The sequence below is a fragment of the Porcisia hertigi genome, chromosome 25 (genome assembly GCF_017918235.1).
Source record: "Porcisia hertigi strain C119 chromosome 25, whole genome shotgun sequence".
NCBI lineage: Eukaryota > Euglenozoa > Kinetoplastea > Trypanosomatida > Trypanosomatidae > Porcisia > Porcisia hertigi.
In genome coordinates this window covers 300,909-321,596 of record NC_090584.1, presented here as the reverse complement: position 1 = coordinate 321,596, position 20,688 = coordinate 300,909, and the positions used below count along the sequence as shown (strand labels likewise).

Below are 20,688 nucleotides of genomic sequence, written 5' to 3'. Positions count from 1 at the left end.
CGTGATGCAAGAAGCCGGCAGACGAAGACGAGCAAGGGAGAACTGGATGTGTATAGAGCGGTAATATATATATATATCTCACCCAAGGGGGAGGGAGGGAACAATGAGGTTAATCTATATATGTGTGGTCTGTATGGAAGGTCAAACAAGCAAAATGAATGGAAAAGAAAAAGGGAAAAAGCCGTGCACTCACTCCAAAAAAAAAAAGAAAGGAGAGAAATCTTCACAAGCACGCGTAAGTGAGAGTCGCTTCTCGAGTGGGCGACTTCTATTGCGTTCGCTGTTTTCCTTCCTTCCTCTTTTATTTTTTTTTTGGGGGGAGTGAACGGATGGTGTACGAGTTCGTATGCCTCTCTCTGTCAGGTTGCGGGAATCTGTGGGTGTATGCTTTGTATATGAAAAGTGTGCGGATGTGCGTGTGCGATCGAATATGTGCATCTATGCGGTACTGGTCGATGATGCCTTACTTTGTTCGCAGGTAAGGAAAAATCAGTGCAGAAAAAGGCTCAGTTATCTAAGGGATAATCACAAAGGGGTGCCCCGCCAGCGGCCACGGTGCTGCTGGTCTTTGCAGCCCAATCACGCGGAGCAGCAAAGGTAGCAGCGTTGATGCGAGTTGTGAATGAGCGAGGAAGAGGTGCTCAGCGGGAATGTATGGAAGGTGAAAACGAGAAAAAAGGAGGTATCGAGGGGGAGGGACAAGTGAGAAACGGATGAGAGAGACGCGGCACGCCTCGACGTGATCAGCACAACGGAAGCGGGGGAGGGGAGGGGAGGGGAGGGGGGGGGAGCACCAGCGCTAGCAGCTACAGCCTCGCGAGAAACGACGGGGAAGGGAGAGGGACGGTCGCGGAGATTTCCCTCCGCCGACCCGCGTCGCACCCCCTTCGCATGTACTCCTCTTCCGATGTGTACTGTGACCCAAGGAAGGCAGTACCACATAGTCAAAAAAGGGGGGCGCATACGCGAATCCTTCGCTTCGTGTAGGTGTGCGGTAGGCCAAAGAGGGTTGTCCAGGTAATGATGAGCGCGGTACACGCGAAGTTCTGAGTGCAACATCACGAGTGCACTCCCCCTCCCCTCCCCTCCCCCAACTAATGATGCTCCCCTTCTTGGCGAAACACTCCTCCGTAAGGGAGGATAAAGAGGGGGAGAGGGGGGGAGAATAGATACAACGGACCGCTGGTCACATCGTTGTGAATTTGCGCACGTGTCTGTGTAATATGCGCTCAACGTAGGTCCTGAAGTGCATACACACTTGTACACGCATCCTTTTTTTTTTGCTGCTGTCGTTGGACTTCGTTGCCTCCGTGTGATCTGCCATTTTCGAGATCTTGACGTTTAGTGTGATCAAGAAAAAAAATAATATAAATGGTAAAACGAAAAATAAATGCGCACAGAGAGGTACACACACACACGCGCTGTGAAATCGGCTCTGTTATTTTCCGTGAAAGTGCTTTCTGCCCAATGTGCGAATGCTGGTGGAGGAGGAGGAGGGGGGGGGAAGGGAGAGATGACCCTGTCCACCTCTGTGTGTGTGTGTGTGTGTGTTTTGCGCCACGGTCATCCACTTCTCACTGCGCGGGTGCCTGGTATGCGCCACAGTTATACACACACGCACACACACACACACAGACGGACACTGAGATGCGCGCGGAAAAACAGCTCCCCTCCCCCACACGCCCACTTGCCTTCCCCTCACTTGAAACACATGAAGACTGTTGTGCGCTGCTGGCTGGTGGAGTCTGGCAGAGCCCCGTCTCTTCCCCCTACACGTCTACACACGCACACGTACACATCAGCGACGGGAAGAAAAAAGGGGGAACACTTTCCGCGTAACGAAAACATGAAGAGACATGACAAGATGAACCAAATAACAAAAAAAAGGTTTTTTTTTTCTGTCGAGACCGAAAACAAAACAAAAAAACTCGGCAAAGGAGTTCGAAAGAGCCACAGAGGCACCGAGAGAGAGACGCCGCCGGGGCCTACATCGAAATATGGCGGCGACTGCCATGCTGGTTCACGGAAGAACGAAAGAGAAGCAACACAGAACTAGAGGGGGAGGGGGAGAGGGAGGGAGGGGGAGGGGGGGGGGGGGGCAGAGAGGAGAAAGAGCTCGGCGGGGAAGAAATCAGATGGGTGGATTTGAAGATCCTTTTTTCTTTGGTTCCCACGACCATCTTCAGGACGCCCACACACGCGCGGCTACACAAAATGATTGTGTATATGTACGTAGTATGTGTGCACATACATACCCCCGCTTCTTTCACCCCACTTCCAGAATCGACGCAGCTTCAGTTATCCCCTGTACAACCTCCCCCCCCCTTCCCAATCCTTGGTTCTCTTATTCGCGTTCGTGGACTATGCCATGGATCTCCATTCGGCCCGATACTTTCTGTTTCTCTTGCCAAGAGACGCACCGCGTCTGTTTTCCTTTACACTTGACCGCAAGCGGACACGCGCACGGGCTGCGAAGTGGTGCCGCTGCGGCTGCCGACCGCTTCCATCGCCTTGACGACTTCGTAGCCCGACAGCACCTGTCCAAAGACAACATGCTTGCCGTCCAGCCAGCTGGTGGGTGCAGTGCAAAGGAAGAACTGAGAGCCGTTCGTGTTTGGACCGGCATTGGCCATCGACAGCGTGCCCGGGCCGAAGTGCTTCCCGGCCTTGCCAACGAAGGACTCATCCGCAAACTTGTTGCCGTAAATGGACTTGCCGCCCGTGCCGTTGCCTGCCGTGAAATCGCCACCCTGGCACATAAAATCCGGAATGACGCGGTGGAACGGGGAGCCGGAGTAGCCAAAGCCCTTCTCGCCAGTGCACAGCGCACGGAAGTTCTCGGCCGTCTTGGGGACGGCGTCGGCGAAGAGCTCCATCGTCACGCGGCCAGCTGGCTTGCCACCGATCTCGATATCCATCCACACCTGAGGGTTGGTGGGCACGGTGGGGTACTGCGGACTGTAGGACATTATGCTGGTTGGGCGGGGGGTCTTGGGGGGGAGAAGTTACGAGTAAATGTCGGTGCTTGGGTGAGCGAAGATAAAAGATGTGAGCGAAAGACTGAGAAGGCACGAAATCATAACTTATGCGGTTTGTGTGTGTGTGTGTGTGTGCGCCGCACCGGGAGGGGGAGGGGGAGGGGGAGGGGGGAGGGGGGTCGAGTGCGAGGGGCAGGAGAGAGGGGAGAGAGGGGGAAGGGAGGGAAGGAGCCCCGCTAGGGAGGGGGAGAAGGGGCAACTGTTGCGCACAAAATGTGCCGATTGTGCAGATGCTGGCGCGCAGTGGATGTCAGCGGGCGATGCCTCTCTGACAATAGCTCCAGAGCCTCATGATGCCTACTAAGCGCTGACATTATTCAGTGACACGCTATGCGGATAAAAAAGGGGTTGGGTGGATTCGTGCGGGGATGTGGTGTGCTGAGTGCATTCCTCCATGCACATTTACTTTGAACGCTCTCTCTCGTACATCGCGGACAGACCTTTCCTTATACGCAAATGTATGTCAGCTAGAGTACGCGGTGAGTCGATTGCGCCGCGCGTGCAGGCGAGCATGTCTACACGAAGCGATGGAAGTGTCGACGAGGCCACCCACTGGTATATATGTATATATATACTTTTTTCCACTCTCTCTCTAGGAGTCCCCGGACGGTGCCGCCGCACCGGCGGCCGAGTCCCCCCCCCCCCGGGAGATGACACGGCAGGGGCCTCTCGAGCGGCGGCCTGAGTACCATACCCGCGTGCGCCGCCGCCGCCACGTGCAGAGGGCGGCTTCGGCAGCGCCGCTGGCGTGAGCTTTGAGGTTGAGCTCCGAAACGGCGAGGGTGCGGCGTCGGGGTTCACATCCGATCGGATAATGCCCCAGATTGACAAAGCCAAGTCGGCCGAGTTCCGTACTAATAAGCGCAATCGACGCACGCCGGCAAAGGGAGCCTCAGTGGAATTGGGAGTGCCCCAACAGGGAAGGAACGAAGGCTGCTGCCGCCGCCGCCTGTGGGCCTCTCATCCGAACCGCTGATCGTGACAGCCAGCACGTCGACCAAGATCTCGAGCACCGTCCATGCAAGTTCTCTATAGGCGAGAGGCCCACCAGTGTGCACTGACGCAGCGCCGCAGGTGCCTGAACCATCACCAATTCTCCCCTCTGAAGTGCGACTTGCCTCACACTACGGCACCAGCGCCTTTCTACACCGCACCTTCGTCGTCGTTGAGCACACGAGTATTTACAATGTCCTCTCCCGCGTAACAAAATCAACACACGCAGTGTCCCTTTCCGGCGCTGGCTGTTTTATTCTTTTTTTTCGTGCTAGCGCAAAAAAAAAAAAAACGTGGCCGTTACTATCCGCACACAGAACACAGCACACACACACACACACACAGACACACACATGGGCGGCAGCAGTCCAGGAGGTTGGGCTGATAACGTGTACACGCACACGGATGTCTTACGCTATTTGTGATTGCGGCTTGTTGTCAGGGGTGTCCTCAGTACCCTTGATTTGTTTAAATTCAATGGACACCGGCGAGTCGAGCTCGACCACTGCTACTTTGTAGTCTGGCAAGCTCTTGATCTCCCCCACCTCGTTCTTGAAGCGGCGCCCGCGCATGTTGCGCACACTAATGCGAACGACATTGTCGATGTTGTAGATATTCCTGAGGTAGTTCACAAGCTCTTGTTTCGACATGTCCTGCGGGATGTGAAAGATGGGCCGTGTCGTCTCGTTGTTCAGGACACTGTCCAGCACCAGCCGTACTTCAACGTCCGGGAAGTAGCGACTAAAGAAAAATGGGAAGTACTCCGGCGACTGGCGCAGACCCGTGTGGGGTGGCCGCTGATGGGGCCATCCCCATTCATCTGCCTTGCGGTTGATAAGGCCGATCTTGCCGGCAATCGGGTTCCATATGCGCGAGCGGCCGTAGTAGTTGTTCACCGCCGGCTCCGGGAATGGCCGTGGGTCCGGGATGGCGTCTCTGTTGTACTCCCATGTTGACCATCCCTTGTGCAGGCGGCCCATGCGGGAGCGCCAGAGGTTGATACCCTGGTTCACCAGCGGACGGTAGAATCGGCCTCGCTTTGCCGTTACGAGGGACGACGGCGCCGTGCAGGAGCTGCTGCCCCCTGCAACGTCGCAAGATCGCGTATGAGACGCAGCGATCACAGTGGAGGTGCGCGCGATGCCACGCACGATGGTGTGGTGGCTGCTGAGACGATTCATCTCGAGCGCTCCCCCTTCCTGGTGGAACACGCGGGGGTGCGCAACGGAACACACGCGCGCGCGCGCGTGTGAAGAGATGCTTAGCAAAGAATTCAACGACGAAGCGAGAGAAGTGGAGGGCCTACGCTTTGCCCTTTTCCGTTCGCTTCGGGATTCGCTTCAACACACGAGACCGCGGCCTTCCCTGCTTTGTGAAAACCTTCTTGATTATTTATGATTGTTGGTGGTGGTGAAGAGAGGGGAAAGAGGGGGAACGGGAGGGGATGGGGATGGGGGGGGGGGGGGCGAAGAGGTAATAGGGGGCGAGGTGAGATGATGTGTGTGATGTGTGCCTACGAACCTCAAAGGGGCCCTCTCAAAATTGAGGGAGGGAGGGGGGGGCTGTGAAATACGTGCAGTGACAATCAAGGCGGAGGAGGAGGGAGGGAGGAGGAGGAGTGGGGGGAGTGGGGGGGTATGGACTCGCCGCCAAGAAGGGCATAGAATGAAGAGATGACATGAAAGGTGCACACGGATAGCGAACAGCGCAGGAAAGGGGGGGAAAAAAGAGCCAAAGGGACTCAGTGCACTACACATGAGCGTGTGCTCGTGTGTGTGTGTGTGTGTGTGTGTGTCAGAAAAATGTTGCTGGCAACACAACACAACACAACACACACACACACGCACCTTCCCGATGGGAGGAGAGAGGAAGACCAGTCAAGGGGCTAAACCATCTCTCCTATCGGCTGGTTAACTTGTCAGTTGAGCCTCCAAAGCAGGGTTGCGCGATTGTAAGGGTATATGTGCGCATGGCACAGGAAAAAAAGAAAGGAAATCCAAAAAGAGGGGAAGAACTATGGAAAGGGTGAGGGGGAGGGGGAGGGGGGGGGGGAAGCAGCAGCAACACCTTGACTCAGCCCACACACTCTCTTGTCTCGTGATCACCCCCCGCACGGCTAAAGCGCGTCGCTCGCCATCAGGTGGGATAATACTTCCAGGGTGGCCTTCTTCTTTGCTCGGGTTACCTCTTGGAGGTCGCTGACCTGTCGCCGTGCGGTGTCGAGCTCTGCCTGCAATCGCGTGATCTGCTCCTTGGCGCTCGCGTGCACACCGAGGAGATGCTTGTGAGAATCATGCAATCGCACCAGCTGCTCTCGCGCGGTGGTAAGGGTGTGCACCAGCGTCCTCTTCTCCAACTGATGCTGGTGAGCCTCTGCGTTTCGCGTGGCGAGCAGCTCAGAAAGCTCACGTTGCTTGCGCTCCAAGTCTGGAACTTGCTCTGCCTGCAGGTGTACCACCGTCTTGCACCGCTCCTTTGCGTCGGCCAATTCTTGCTGCAGACGCTCCACTGCCGCCTGCGCCGCCTCCAGCTGTTCGCGCATCGACGCATTCACCTCTGTCGCGCGCGCCTGCTGAGTCGACAACGCCTCCACAGCACCCTCGAGTTCCGCAATGCGGTGCCGCTTTTCGTTGAGTTTCGCGTGCGCCTCCTCCTCCAGCACATCCAGGGCAGCGTCCTTTTTCCCCATGTCAGCTCGCAATGTATGCAGTGTGCGCAACAAGTTGTCCCGTTCCTGGGCAGCAACACCGGAGGAGGACTGCAGAGCTGCAAGAGCCTCTTTTTTCTCTGTCTCCAGCGCCTCAACTTGGCTAAGCAGACGCGTGTTCTCTGCCGCCATGGACTGCTGAGTAAGAGTGGCAACATGCAGTGCAGTCTCCACGCGGTGCAGCTGCGCCTCGACGCGCACGCACGCACTCTTCCAGTACTCTGCCACAACACCCTCAGCAGTCTCGCCAGGAATCGGCATCAGCGCGTCGGAAGCGGCCACGCATACTGCGGCGGCGTCGTGGCCGCTGTCATCTCCCTGAGTATCATTGAGGGACACAGCGGTGGCCGTCGACACCAGGGCACTATCGTCGACAGCCGATCTCTCCACACTCAGTGGTGCACATCCCCTGGTACCATTCTTGGCTTTGATGTCTTCCTGCGCACTGGTAACCTGACGGCTATCAATATGGTCGCTATGCCTCCCCGTGACGACATGTCGCACCTCGGACGCGGCATGGCGCATAGCGTCCTCGTATGCGGCGACATGTGCTTTCCATGTGACCTGCTGCTCTCGCAAGGCCTCCTCCGCCCGCTCTCGGCAGCGGTCCGCCTCGCGCAGTGCCTCCATGTGGATGCGTTGGGATGCTCCATAAAAGGAGCGGCACAGCTGTGCGCGTGACGCCGCCGCAGTACTCTCCAACGAGCACCGCTCCTCTGCCTCAGCGAGGAGAAGTCCTGTCCGTGCAGCCCAGTTGCGCTGCAGCGTAGCAGCCCGGTCTCGCATAGCCCGCATGTCCATCCCCATCGCTTGCGTTTGCCTCTCGAGCGTCGCAAGCTCGGCAGCCTTCACCATAAGCATCTGCTGCGCATGCAGCTTTTCCTTTTCGGCACACGCAAGACGTTCCTCCCACGCCACTCTCGCCTCTTCAGCCGTCTCGGCGCGGAGCTGCTCTGCCTCCTCGAGCCGTCGCACCCACTCCGCTCTGACGGACTCCACGGCTCGATTGAGTTGCACCTCCTGCTTGCGCTGCAAAATGGTCACCTCTTCGCCCCGACGCGCCAGCTCGTCCTTCAGCGCTGATACCTGGCTGCGGAGCTGCTTCTGCCGCTGCTGAGCCTCGCGTTGCCCCTCGACGTACTGGGTGCGCGTGAGATCGAGATGGCGACGCAGATCATTGATGGTTGTGGCACGGAGCGCCAGCTGCTCCTGCAACTGTTCCACTCGTGCCGCCAGCTCCGCATCACGCGATGGTGCCAATGGCGCCTCTGCCCCATAATCCGTGCAGGTTCCACGGGACACTTGCTTTGGCCTCCACCGCAGTGGTGTGACGGAGCCGGCGCCGGCAAGGGGTGGCGGCAGATCCAGGGTGGCTCTTTCCTTGACCGCAACACATGCGGTCCCCCCGCAGCCACCGGTGGTGGTCGCCGTGATTTCCTCGGCTTCCGAATGTTTTCCATAACTGCCACAGCACTCGCATTGCCCCCGCCCTGCCACAACTGGCGGCGAGATGTCGCTCGTATCGGTGATCCCAGCAGGAGAAGGAGACGTCAAAAGAACCAAGCCAGAGCTCTTGTCGCCAGGCGGTCCCCGCTGCCCTGGTGATGCGATCCCAGAAGGTGCGCAAGGCGCTTCCGCGGTCGCCGACGTCGCAGCCGATGCCGCTTCGAAACGGAGTTTGCGCGCATGCGGAGTTGTTGTGCGCGATGACGAGGAGATTGTTTGTGGCTTTTGGTCGCCAGGATACGGGTAGGCTGTCGACGGCGACACTGCAGACGGAGAGGAAGCAGTGCCAGAGAGTGGCGATGTCGCGGAGAGCGTCGTGTTAGACAACGAGCGACGCCGCAGAGAAGCGCGGCGGGGCTTTGCGACGGCAGTCCGTCGTCCAATATGGGGTGGTGGTCCCTTCCAGCTGTTCACGGTGTCGGCGGTGACGGTGCCTTGCCCATCCCTTTCGTTCCTCTCTAGAGGTGCGGATTTCAGGGCTGAAGGTGGTGGCGATCGTGAGCTGTCTTGCGTCGACCTCGTCTTCTCCGTGACCAGCCCCGCTCGTTCAGGCGGCGGCACCATCCCGCTCGCGCCCTGCCTCCCAGCGGCCGCAGCGACAGGCGCAGCAGCTGCACGATGTCTGTGCCGAGGCAACTCGCGAGGCGAAGGGGAGAGGGATGAGGAGGCGTGTCTTCGGTGCTGCGATGAGCTGCGCGTTCGATTCCTGCTGCAAGTACGATGGCGGTCGCGACTGCGACGCCGCTTCTCATGACCCTTTGACGAGGTCGACGACGTCGAGCCCGACGACGACGACGACGACCTTCGCAGGCGCGGAAGTGGTCTCCTCAGCAGGCGTGCGAACGCGTCGCTCACGGGGGTGGTGATGTTGTCGTTGTCGCCAAATGCCCCTACACCAACCTTTGAGCTTACCGGGGCGCCCAGGTGATGCAGCGTACGGCTTTGCGTGCTCTTGTCTGCGTGAGGCAGTAACGCGAGGGGTGGTGCATCCGCTACAGAGGACCTGAGCTCACCCACGCTCGTCTCCTCCGCCCAGACCTCTAGCTCCTGGGACTGGCGCTGCTGGCGAAGAGCACGCAAGGGGTCTACACCATAGGAGAAGCCATTCACGACGAGGAGATGCGGGAAGTACGAGAGGAGCCTCTCCACGTAGGTTGTGGCAAAAGGACTGCTAGCAGCAGCAAAGTCCTCCGCTGTGCTTCCGCTCGCGTCCTGCGTGGCCGAGACTGAGGAGAGGCAGCATGGGTTTTCGTGGATAAGCCAATGGGCAGCTGCACCGCCCTCAGTGTGGCTCAAAAACGTGCTCGTCATAGCCAGCGGGGGAAGAACGCCACCGTCTTCCGCCGTTGTCATGATGAACGGCTGCGCTGAGGGGGACTCCAGCCGCAGCTCCTGGAGATGCGCCCGGTGGGAGGAGAGGGCGTCGATGACCTCGTCCAGCGTTGCGATACAGTTGGCACACAGATCCACGTAGGCAAGGGGTGCAGACGCGGGCACCGAACGCAGTCCTGAAACATCCTTGATGTTGTTGAAGCCGAGGGAAAGCCACCGCAAAGAGTCGAGAAAAGTGAAAGCAGTTGGACCGAGGCGGGTCAACTGGTTGCTGGACAAGTTCAGGCGCTCAAGATGACCAAGGCCCTCCCAGCACCCCTCCGGTATACCCCGCAGCTCGTTCGCGCTCAGGTCGAGTTCCACCAAGTGCCGCAGGGTGCGCAGGCACCCACTTTCGAGTTCCTTGATGCTGTTCATGTGGACGCTGAGAAAGCGCAAAGACAACATGTCTGGCAGGTGCTGGATATGCCGCAGTGAGAGCAGACCACGGCCGCAGAGGAAAAGGGAGCGTGTTTGCCGCAACTCACAGAGGTCAGTTTCATTTCTGACCTTCGTGGTGGAGGCAGCACGCCGTGGGTGCCGCGGTGCCCGGTCGCTGCCACGGTAGCGCATGGAGAGGGGTGCAGAGGAGCCACGACCCCTCCAGAGATGGCGAGCGGCATCGCTTTTGGCGGAGACCGCCCCTTCTTGTACAACGCTGGTGGTCACTGTCGTGGTGGTGAGCAGCCCCTGCACGATGCCACGACGTGGCGGTAAAGAAGCGGCGGGCTTAGTGGTGAGCGCAGCTCGGCGGCCTGTACGACTCGGCGAAGCAGACCTGTGCCGGGGCGAGAGACGATGAGGTCGAGAATACATTGAGATCGACACGGGAGCGGAGCCCGAAGAGAGGCGAAAAAAAGGGAGAAGGTGCAGCACAAGAGTGATCCCCTGCTGCCCCGTTGTGTTCAACTTCTTATCTTGTACGAGGAAATCCGTGCGTGATTCTATGTGCGTATGGAGAGGAGGGGGTGGTGGGTGCGTCTATCACACCTTGTATGGATATATCGCTGTGTGTGTGTGTGTGTATGTGTGTGAAAATGATGATCTATAAACTGTGTCGGGTTAACTCTGTTGACACACGCGTCCCCCCTAATAAAAACGTTTTGCTCGGTGGAAAAACAGCGCGGCAAGCCCTAGTTAACTTTTTTCGTCAAGATGATCGAGTCTGCGCAACGTGTCGAGTTGGTGGTGGTGGTATGTGTGTGTGTGTGTGTGGGGGGGGGGGGGGGAGAGGGGCAACAACCGCAGTAGCGATGACAAGTTGCGGTGAAACGATGACAAACAAAGAGACGCAAAGAGGGAGCACAACGCCCCCCTCTCCCCCCCGCGTTTCATGTACGTGCTCCCCTCCCCTCTCTGTGCCTGAGAGTGAGAGTGTTTCCCCCCGTCGTTTCTTGGTCTCCCTCACCCTTGCTACTGAACACAACGATTCCTCCTTCCTGTTTTCTTATTCCTGTTCCCACTGTTTGGCTTTTTTTGTTGTTGCTGTGGATGGTTGGGCTAACTTGAGTATACTTTTTTTTTCTATTACGAGCCTCGCGCAAGTTGTGAGAGGTGTACTAGGAGGAAGATGAGGAAGTGAAGTCAGAAAGATTTGGAGGTAGAGGGATTCGAATGGCATGTGCCCGTGGCACATGATGCACCTAATTTTTCGTGTGTGTGTGTGTGTGTGTGTGTGTATGTGACACAGGTCCATTCACATTCGCGAGCGAGCACGGACTGATGCGTCAGCATCTCTCGTCCTCCTGCAGTTCACTCTAGGGAGTCATCACGCAATACCGCACGCGGCACATGCACACCTACAAAAAGAAAAAAGAAGGACGGCAAAGGAAAGGCACACGCAGCTGCCCCCTCCCCCCCCCCTTTGAATATACTCGTTCGCCTACTTTCGCGGTGGTGTTAGCCGACCATGGAGCGCTTACGCCCACGTGCACGCACTGCCTCCAGCCGGCGCAGTGTTTCCTCCCCCTTCTTCGGGTCAGCAGCGCCGCCATAGCCTTCGAGGATGAGGTCACTCGCGAAGGCGGCGAGGTATGGGTGAGTCGAAGCAATGGCGCGCTCCAGTACGTAGAGGTCCACGGCCCGTTCCTCCGCACTTTGTTTGTCTGAAATAAGTCCAAAGTCAAGGACGACGATGTCCTCCGCCGTTGGCAACGCCGGCGCGCTCAACGCTGGCGAGATCGCGCCGTCTGCGCTCGGTGTCGCCGCCCCCGCCACGAGCCCGTCGCCCGTGTAGATAAAGTTGGAGGTAGTGAGGTCACCGTGAACGATATTTGCGTTGTGCAACCGTGCCACCACGACGCCAATACTATGCAGCAGGGATGCGGTGACTGGCGACGGGGTAGGGTCGCCCGACGCCGATAGCGACGGTGTGATCTGCTGCTGCTGCTGCTGTGAAGAAGTGCTGTTACCCTTTGATGCCTTTCCTGTACACGTAACGTACTCCATGTCAAGGGCCTCCTTCACGGTTGGGCCGGCCTCGTAGGACATGATAAGAAACGTGTTGATGTAGTCGGCACCCAGCAAACGTGGTGCTCGGATGCCTTTTTTCACACATCGCTCCAGGGCACGTGCCTCACGACGCGTGCGCTGCGAACGCAAACGTTCATCGAGGCTTGGGTTTCGGTACCGCTTTACAAACCGGTGCTTGCACAGAGCAGGCGCGCCGTAAAAAGTACAGTGGTACACCTTCGACTCCGCGCCTTGGAAGATGAGGCTGCCCAGTTCGATGGAGTGCGCGCTCTGCTTCGGTCCCGGTTCGACATCGGTGTGGCTAGACATCCTTTTGAAGTGTGCGTTACTGCTGTATGAAGTATGAGGAGGGGAGGAGAGGGGTAGGAGAGTACGTAACAGACTTGAGAAAATAGACGCATGTACCGCTAACAATCACATGCGTACTCGTATATATATATATATATATATGCGCACTCACAGCACACCCCACACAGGAAGGGGAGGGGGCAGAGTAGCTGGGCAGAGACGCACACACGCATGAATGTTCATGTAGCATTTCAGGAGGTGTGGCCATGTACACCATTCTTTTTCTTTGGAGGGTGGGGGGAGGGGGAGGAGGGAAGTCGGCAGACCTACTCGCAAGATGAACAGCTGAGAGTTCTGCTTACGACGCCAGGCGGGCGCATAGGAGGTGTGGGCAATACCTGAAGGAGACCATCCTCGACATGAAGGTGAGCATTTTGTGCTCCCAAGAGAAGCGAATAAAGCGGTGACAGAAAAAGAATAGGGAGGGAGGTGAGATAATGGGAAAGGAACGTGGGGAGGGGATGCCTGCCACATGCTGTCGTCTTGCGAGAGAATAAATATGGGTATACTTGGGGGTACGGCTTTTCTTTTAGGAGGAAAGAAAGGGGGGAGGAGAGAGCAGGCGTGCATTGGGGGGCTACATCAAGTCTGAGGTGGTCGACAATACACAAGTGCATATATATGTATATATATATATATGCACACACACACACACACACGAAAAAGTGTGAATGAGACGAGGCTTATGTGTGTATCTGTTTCGAAAACGCCTAGAAGAAAAAAGGTGTGACAGTGAGCTACCCCCCCCCCTCCCTCCTCCGCCCAAACATAATCGAATGAATCGCGCATTTGCAATCAGCAGTGGTGACATCTCCGCTTTATACCCCATTTTTCACTATAGAACCTCCTCCTCCTCCAACCCAGCATCACAAAACCAGATCAAAAAGGAGGGGCCCGCCCGGGGAGGAAGACGGGGAGTGGAAAAGACTGGCAAAGATGAGATCTCCGATCTCGTCACCATGCGCCTCTTTACTGCACTCCCCCCCCCCCTCCCTCCCTCCCCTCCTTCCTTTTCCACCACCAAGCACACGCGCACATATATTTTCAGGGCGCCGGCCAGCATCCCATTCGTTATTTGGCCCCCCCCCCCAAATCCTCCCCTCCCCTTCTGCGTCATCTACTCACCGCTGAGCCGTAGGCGGGAAGTGGTGCGGGCAGCGGGGGGGGAGGGGGGTAATAGAAACAGGAATAGAGCCAGTTGAGGAGATAAAATAGGGATACATCTGCGGAAGGTGTTGCTTCCTTCGGCGACAGTATAAGACTTACCCAGCAGACAGAGTGAGACCAGTATTTGTACATACACACACTTGCTGAGGCTCCGAAGAACCTCTTCTAGAGACTCCTGTACTCGTTGCACTCGACCGCGCTAGAGATAGGGACATAGACCAACCGAGAGGCACGCACGCACGCACGCGCGCGCACACACACACCAGCTCCTCCCTCCCCTTGCGTCCTTGAGATCATCTCTGTCCCAACTGTCATGCTCAGTAGAGTTTGCTTTTTTAACCTGTTTGGCCTTTCCCCCTCTCCGATCTCGCGTCACCCCTTCACAGAGCGCCCAACCGCTTCCGCATCAGAGTCATCCGCTACCATCCCACTCTCCCCCCTCCGTTCCCCTCAGAAAAAGACCAACAATTTATACTCCCTCCTCCCCCCCGGCGACATACACACACACACATACAAGCATGAAAGCAGACATGTGTTTCTTCTCAGTCAGCACCCCTCGCCCTCATTCTCTCTACCAAACGAAGACTTCACCTCGGCTATGGCTACGATTCCCCCAACACCTCACTGCCACCACAATCCCCACCTTAATACCTCACTCTTTTCATACGCCAGATGATGCGTACGGGGCCGCCTTCGCCCCCCCCCCCTCCACCCCTCCACCCCCAAGTCCGGAAGGAACACCCACGAGAAGACAGACACGTGCTCACTAACATGGATACACCCATACAGTACGATAAAAGGGGTATGCAGACACGGCAAAGACATCGCCCCCCACCCCCCTCCCCTCTCGACTCCCTCTCTTTGCTAAAGTGGCGTACACACAGAGGCACACAGGCACGTGCGCAACAAACACCGACAACACGCCCACCCCCGGTGCCTCTCCCCGTCACGCACACCTCCTCCACCTTTTTTTTTGACTCCTCTCTGTCTTCTGCGCATGGAAACTACATCGACCTTGTTTTTTCCCTTTACAACAGTAGACGTAGGTGGCAAAGAAAGAGAAGAAAAAAGGAGGTGTGTAAGGTGAGCGAGACTCAAGAAGAGCACAGACATATTTGTGTGTCACCGAGAGTTGAGTGAGTGTGTGGATGTATGCGCTCGCCGTTCCCCTCCTCCCTTTTGCGCGCGCATGTGCCCGTTGTCTGCACATCTGTGCGTACATGAATGGCCGTGCTAGCTTTTCTCGTAGCGTCAGGTGTGCATATATATCTGTGTGTGTGTGTGTGTTCGAGGTGGGGGGGAGCGAGTTGCGCGCCACCCATACAGGCACACACACACACAGACACGGACACTTGCGGCTACGAGAAGCAGCAGCATTTTGAAAAGCAAAGAAAAAGAGAACGGAGGGGAGGGGGAGGTGTCCCTTACACACCACCCAGAACCGCAACGACAGCCGTACCCCACCTGCCAAAATCATTCCTGTGGAGTCCCCCCCCTCGATGGAGAGGAGGATGTGCAATATGCGTGCACAAATATGCCCCTGGAATCATAGGAGAGAAGAAGACCTGAGGGGAAAAGGGTAGAGAAGTATACGCACAGTGCGTACCGAGGCGACAGAAACACAAACACCTACACATGGAAAAGTCGTGGTGGTGGCGAGGCAGCGGGTAGAAGGGGGTAGTGAAAGAAAGACGAGGAGAGACGTAACCGAGAGCCGAAGACACCATGTACCAGCAGCAAACATCCATCTGCATGCGTCAGCCAAGGGGAGGGGGGGAGATCTTAGCGAAGCAAACTGTGATACTGGCGAGGTAATACGACGCACATTTTACAGCGGCAGTTCGGGGTTCCACACATACATACACAAAGCACGATCACACAAGACGAACGACAGCGGCCAGAGTGTCATCACCAACCAAAATAGAAACAATCTCCCGCGTGATGTCCTGTCTGAACGCTATGAAAGGAGGGGTGCGAGTGTCAGTGATGTAAAAAGCCACGATGCACACACACACACACACACACTCCCACATACACGAACCTACCGACACGCACACGAGGCCAACTCAGACTTTCTTTTTCCCACCACTTCGTCGCTTCTCCTGTCTCCTCGACACCCCCTCTTTCCTTCGCTTTTGCCATGACTGGTCTTCCCCACCCACCCCTTATTTTGTTGTTCCAGCCAACTCGTTTTATATCACTGCCATGCCACACATACACACCGAATGGAGCAGAGATAAAGAAGGCAAGCACACACAGGCAAAGACGGCCGGACACAACAGAGCACCGGCACAGTGACAGGCAACCCAGTGACAGCAAGTGAGAGAGAGGGGGCGCAAGGAGCGAGAAGAGGAGGGGAAGTGGGAAGAAAAAAAAAGTTGAGCGATGCGGGGTACACCTGTGACCAGAGGAGGAGCACGGGTGCCCGGCGATGCTCTAGGGTTAGGGTACAAGAGGTGGGTTGACAGACGAGAGATGGTCTGTCAAACTGAAGAGGGAAGGGGTGCAAGAGAAAAAAAGAGAACAGGAGAGAGAGACTGCAGTTCGAGGTTACACACACACACACACACACATCTACGCGTTTCTTTTCACTCCCTGGGACATCCCACGGTCACTACAGGAGAGAAAGAATGCGATGCGGATAAACATAGCCACGTCGGTGGTGTGTATGCGTGATTTGTGCGACGTTTTTCTTTGCCTTCACCCCATAACGTGCCTGCTCCACTCTCAGTCTCTCACCCTCTCACTCGACCCTTCCATTCAGTGGCGTCGACGATGATCTCTGACTACTGCCCGTCCTGGTCATCGCCTCAGAAAAGTAGAAAATAGAAAAGAACACGCAACACAGCATCGATGCATTGCACACTGGGCATGCACTCTGTTGCTGTTTGCGCAGTGAGACAAGCGCATAGAGGGAAGGGGGGAAACACAAACATAAACACTTAGGCACACCGTCATATACACACACACGCAGACAGTGAGGTGTTGGGGAGAGTTCAGCAGATGGGAAGAGATGCCTAGGAAGAGGTTGGAGGAAGGGAAAATGGGCGCTGGCCAGACCTCTCGAGGGGGGGGGGAGAGGAGGTCCACTTTGAGCGGGGTGGTAGGGTCGGAGTGACGCTCTGTAAAGACGAGAGGCAGAAACATACCAAATAGAGAGAGAGAGCGGTTGTGCTGTTGCTGTGTAATGCGCTGCACCCTTCTGCGCTGCAAGGACACCTTGGCATATATACATACATTACAGCAAACGGGAGAGGGTACGTATACTCTGATCATCATCGCATGTCACATCTCACTCACTCTGGAGTGTAGATGAGAGGAAAGGCGGGGATGTGCCAATTGCACCAGGAGATCCAACATGAACTGTATCGAGAGGAACAACACACAGGCACACACACGCAGAGACACACACACACACACACAGAGACACACACAAACAAGCACGGATATGCTCTTTACGCATACGTCTTGGTCGAAGCGGCTGCATCAGCGGCGGCGGTGGTGGTGTTACGCCAGCGCCGGTGTTGGAATTCGAGTTGGTGCAGGGCGATCTCCAGCTGTTCCAGCATCTTCTGTTCTTCATGGGTTAGTAAGACCGTATCGCTTGCCACGGATTCCATCGTCCTGTGGCTGGCGTGGTGACGGGTAGAGGCAACAGGCTCGCTTGCAGGTGACAAAGGTGACGTCGGGCTTGGGGATAAGATGGCAAGGAAAGAACTGAGTGGTGTAGAGCACTCGGCGTGGGTCGATCGTGCCACCGGAGCTGCGGTGCCTGGCAACCTCGCCGCGGCAGGAATCACGCGAGGGGAATAAGCGACTTTGGAAGGTCGCGGCGCGACTCGGGAGAGCCGCAAAGGCAGCGAAAGTCCATTCGCTGGACCCGCAGCGACCGCAGGCGATGAGAGAATGTGTGGGCTGTGCGTCATTTCCCGTCGGGATTCCACTTCATTTTTTACACCGCGTGTCTGTCGTCGCTGCGGCTCCGCGTCAGTGGAGTCCACGGTGGCATCCAGTGGAGACGATGGGAATGCGAAATCGGCCTGCGCTGCGCGTGCACCTCTGTCGAGGTTGCAAGGTGTTGTTCTCTGTACACGCGAAGAGCGGTCGTCCAAGCAGTTGCTTCGCTCTTGCGACGCTGCCGCTGCCTCCTCTAGTGCCTCGGCCCACAGCCGATTGCCGTGCAGCTCCGCTACATATGGATGGTGGTGGTAAAGCTTTTCATACGCAGCAAAGGACGACTTGTTGGGCGACAAGCGATGCAGAGTCTTACCTGCCCTCCCATCCATTTTGCCCTGCTCCCACTGTTGCATCGAGTCCGAGGACACGCCTTGCGGGTGTTCCTCTGCTGCCGCCACTTGCCGCTGTGGTGAGAGGGAAAAGGGACGCTGCATCATAGAGGGGTGGAAGCGGAGTACACCAGGTCGACGACTGGTGCTGTTGGTGTCAGGAGAGCGGTTCTGTGACCCATCGCCGCCGCGGGGTGGGGACCACAGACGTTCTTCCATGGACGTGCTAGGAGCCGAAACGTCAACGGAGCCTGACGTGCGAGTTCGCCGGTGGGAAAGCTCTTGGCGCCCCTCTGTCGCATGCGGAGCCCCATGACTGCCACCATCCTCGCTCGCGGGCCATAAGGGGCTCGGGATGCAGCTGTGATGCTGAGGCTGCGAGCAGCACGGGGTCACCTTCGCCAGCGGATACGCGTACGCCTGCGACGATGGGGAGACAAGGATTCGCTGCACCTGCGGTGTGCGGGCAGAACTGCCCATGGACGTCCACATCTGCTGCCGCTGATTCGCTGAAGGTTCAGGCGCGTCTTCGATTCTTGCGATGCCGTCGTCGTTGTCGCCACCGTTGAGTCGCCCTGCGTCCTCATCGCATCTTTCGGGGGTAGTGTGGTCGGAGCGACACACCAACTTCACCGCCTCCAGGGTGGCCTGGACAAGCGCGTAGGCATCCACCCAGCCCTCGCGGTCAAACGAGACTCGTTGGAGCTGTACACCTGCAGCCTCGGAGTGCACATCATTTTCCCTATCGCCCCTGCACCGCATCGACCCACCGTCACTGCTCTCGTGATTGTACAGGCGGGTCGCCTCCGCCACCCAACCAAGTACCGCCCTCTTGATCTCACGGATTTCGTCAGCAGTCAGATGCCGCTGGTGCAGCACCCGTGTTGCGCGGGCGCAGCGGTACTGAGCACACCCGCTGAGCTGACGAGGCATCGATACATCACTTGATAAGGCGGGGCGGACATACATACCGTCCTGCCCGAGGATGGGGTACGGTAGGCGGTGGATCAACTCCACACGCTGCAACATGTGTTGGAGTCTGTCACACACCTCCCGCTCGTCGACGTAGCGACGTGTCACGGTAGTCTGAGCGTTGGCAGTGTTCAGAGCGGCGCCTGTCGCGAGTGACACACCACACTTGGTCTTTACCGTTGAAAAGTGATGGATGTCACCAGCCGCGTAGAGCCGACAAAACAGGTAGAAGTCCTCGAGGTTTTCTGCATCGACGTGTATGAAGTACTCGCGAAATACTGCGCAGGTGGGGCTGACACGCTGATAGCGGTGCAGGCAGGCAGCCAGCTCGTGCAGCATGGGGCGCCACCAAAGCGCCCCGTAGCGCGAGGACAAAAAACTCGCCGTGAGGTCGGCCACCGTGGTGGCGCTTGGAGCGCCTCGACCACCAGTGCCCGCTCGCCTACCCAGTGCATTCGCCACGCCGGAAGACGACACAACAATCGGTTCGGACACCATGGATTTTTGCTGCACCGCTACCTGGGCCACAAGATCCTCGATCAGCCTTACTGCCCACCACGCTGGGCGCAGCCGCGGTCGTTGGTGTTTTCTGGCGGCGGACGCCATCGAAGTGGAACTGTGGTGGGGAAGCGATCGAAACCGTAGTCGCGGCAACTCTTGTTGTTGCTCAAGACGTAGGGAAACGTCATGACTCCGAGGCCGATCATCCACCGCACCGGCGACGATTGGACTCACAAAAGGAGCCGCCGCCGCCGCCGACGACGACCGCGAATGTATTGGCGTGAATCGAGTTCCCTGATGCGCAGATGTGCCTTGCCACGTCACATTCCTTGACTCGTGGTCGCTCCTACGCACGGAATACGACGGCGTTGCTGCACCCGTTATCACCGCCGATACGCTCTGGGTGGTTGATTCGTTGGCCTCACGCTCGCACTCCATGGGGCCACCATTCAGCTCACTCGAGTTTACCGCATAGCTGACTGGCGCTGGGACACCAGTGCTGCTGCTTCGCTTTGCATCGCCTATTGGGGAGCTAGCTCCATGCCCAGTGAGAGCAGGCTGGCCTCGCTGGTCCGTGTTGCGCAGCATTAAGAAGGGCGTGGTGTGGACAGCAGCTCCACAGCCACTGGCGGTTGATGCGCTAAAAGTGGACGCTGCTGGACCCACAGTAGAGGTTCTGGGTGCTGCACCGTGGAGGTTCTGCGGTGTGAGCCGTTGATGATCACGTGAGGCGGTCGTGGAAGGTGCTGCTGTGGTCATCGACGAGAAGGCAGAGCCCCACGGCTGCTGCCTAGCCACCAAATGAGATCCTAATATCTCATCGGTGTGGCACCGATGGCCGAAGGAGCTGCGGTACGGGCCAGAAGAACCGCAGGCAGGGGGATGGCGGTCAGTAGTAGGAAGGGGTGAGGACCATGTTTGCCCCCCTGCCGGTCGCGAGCCCACGTCGTTCTCGGCCTCGCTCATGTTATATTCGCCAGTGCGGTGAAACGAATCCCACGGAATGCCGCGCGGCGGCGGCGCTGTCTGAGGGTCAATTGCTGAGGGTAGGGCCACTCCACCTCTTGAAGTCCACACGCTGTTTGATGGGCGTTGCTGTGCCGGGTAGAAGCTGCAGCCAGCTTCAGCCGAGCTGGCTGCCACGGGTACCTCTCGCAGGCGGTGAGACCCGCCGTACATAACGCCGTGGGGGATATGGGGATCGATAGGGGAATATGGCGTGCCTGTGTGTGTGTGTGAAAGGGAGGAGGAGGAGGAGAAGGAGGGATGCGCATGCGCAGCTCGCAGTGCCCTCTTCACGTCACAGGGCGGGGGAGGAAAGATTCGA

General features: G+C 57.4%; 5 protein-coding genes across 5 annotated transcripts; all 5 read right to left on the bottom strand.

The window, feature by feature from the left end:
* Positions 1 to 2,435: 2,435 nt before the first annotated feature.
* On the bottom strand, positions 2,436 to 2,969 carry JKF63_04591 (uncharacterized protein; the record flags this gene model as incomplete). Its single annotated transcript, XM_067900574.1, has 1 exon — positions 2,436 to 2,969. One exon carries the CDS (start codon positions 2,967 to 2,969, stop codon positions 2,436 to 2,438), a length of 534 nt encoding a protein of 177 aa, XP_067756595.1.
* Positions 2,970 to 4,441: 1,472 nt separating this feature from the next.
* On the bottom strand, positions 4,442 to 5,212 carry JKF63_04590 (uncharacterized protein; the record flags this gene model as incomplete). Its single annotated transcript, XM_067900573.1, has 1 exon — positions 4,442 to 5,212. One exon carries the CDS (start codon positions 5,210 to 5,212, stop codon positions 4,442 to 4,444), a length of 771 nt encoding a protein of 256 aa, XP_067756594.1.
* Positions 5,213 to 6,147: 935 nt separating this feature from the next.
* JKF63_04589 (uncharacterized protein) lies at positions 6,148 to 10,023 on the bottom strand (the record flags this gene model as incomplete). Its single annotated transcript, XM_067900572.1, has 1 exon — positions 6,148 to 10,023. One exon carries the CDS (start codon positions 10,021 to 10,023, stop codon positions 6,148 to 6,150), a length of 3,876 nt encoding a protein of 1,291 aa, XP_067756593.1.
* Positions 10,024 to 11,514: 1,491 nt separating this feature from the next.
* On the bottom strand, positions 11,515 to 12,396 carry JKF63_04588 (uncharacterized protein; the record flags this gene model as incomplete). Its single annotated transcript, XM_067900571.1, has 1 exon — positions 11,515 to 12,396. One exon carries the CDS (start codon positions 12,394 to 12,396, stop codon positions 11,515 to 11,517), a length of 882 nt encoding a protein of 293 aa, XP_067756592.1.
* Positions 12,397 to 17,057: 4,661 nt separating this feature from the next.
* Positions 17,058 to 20,540, bottom strand: JKF63_04587 (uncharacterized protein; the record flags this gene model as incomplete). Its single annotated transcript, XM_067900570.1, has 2 exons — positions 17,058 to 20,147; positions 20,307 to 20,540. The coding sequence occupies 2 exons, from the start codon at positions 20,538 to 20,540 to the stop codon at positions 17,058 to 17,060; spliced, it is 3,324 nt and encodes a 1,107-aa protein (XP_067756591.1).
* Positions 20,541 to 20,688: the final 148 nt, after the last annotated feature.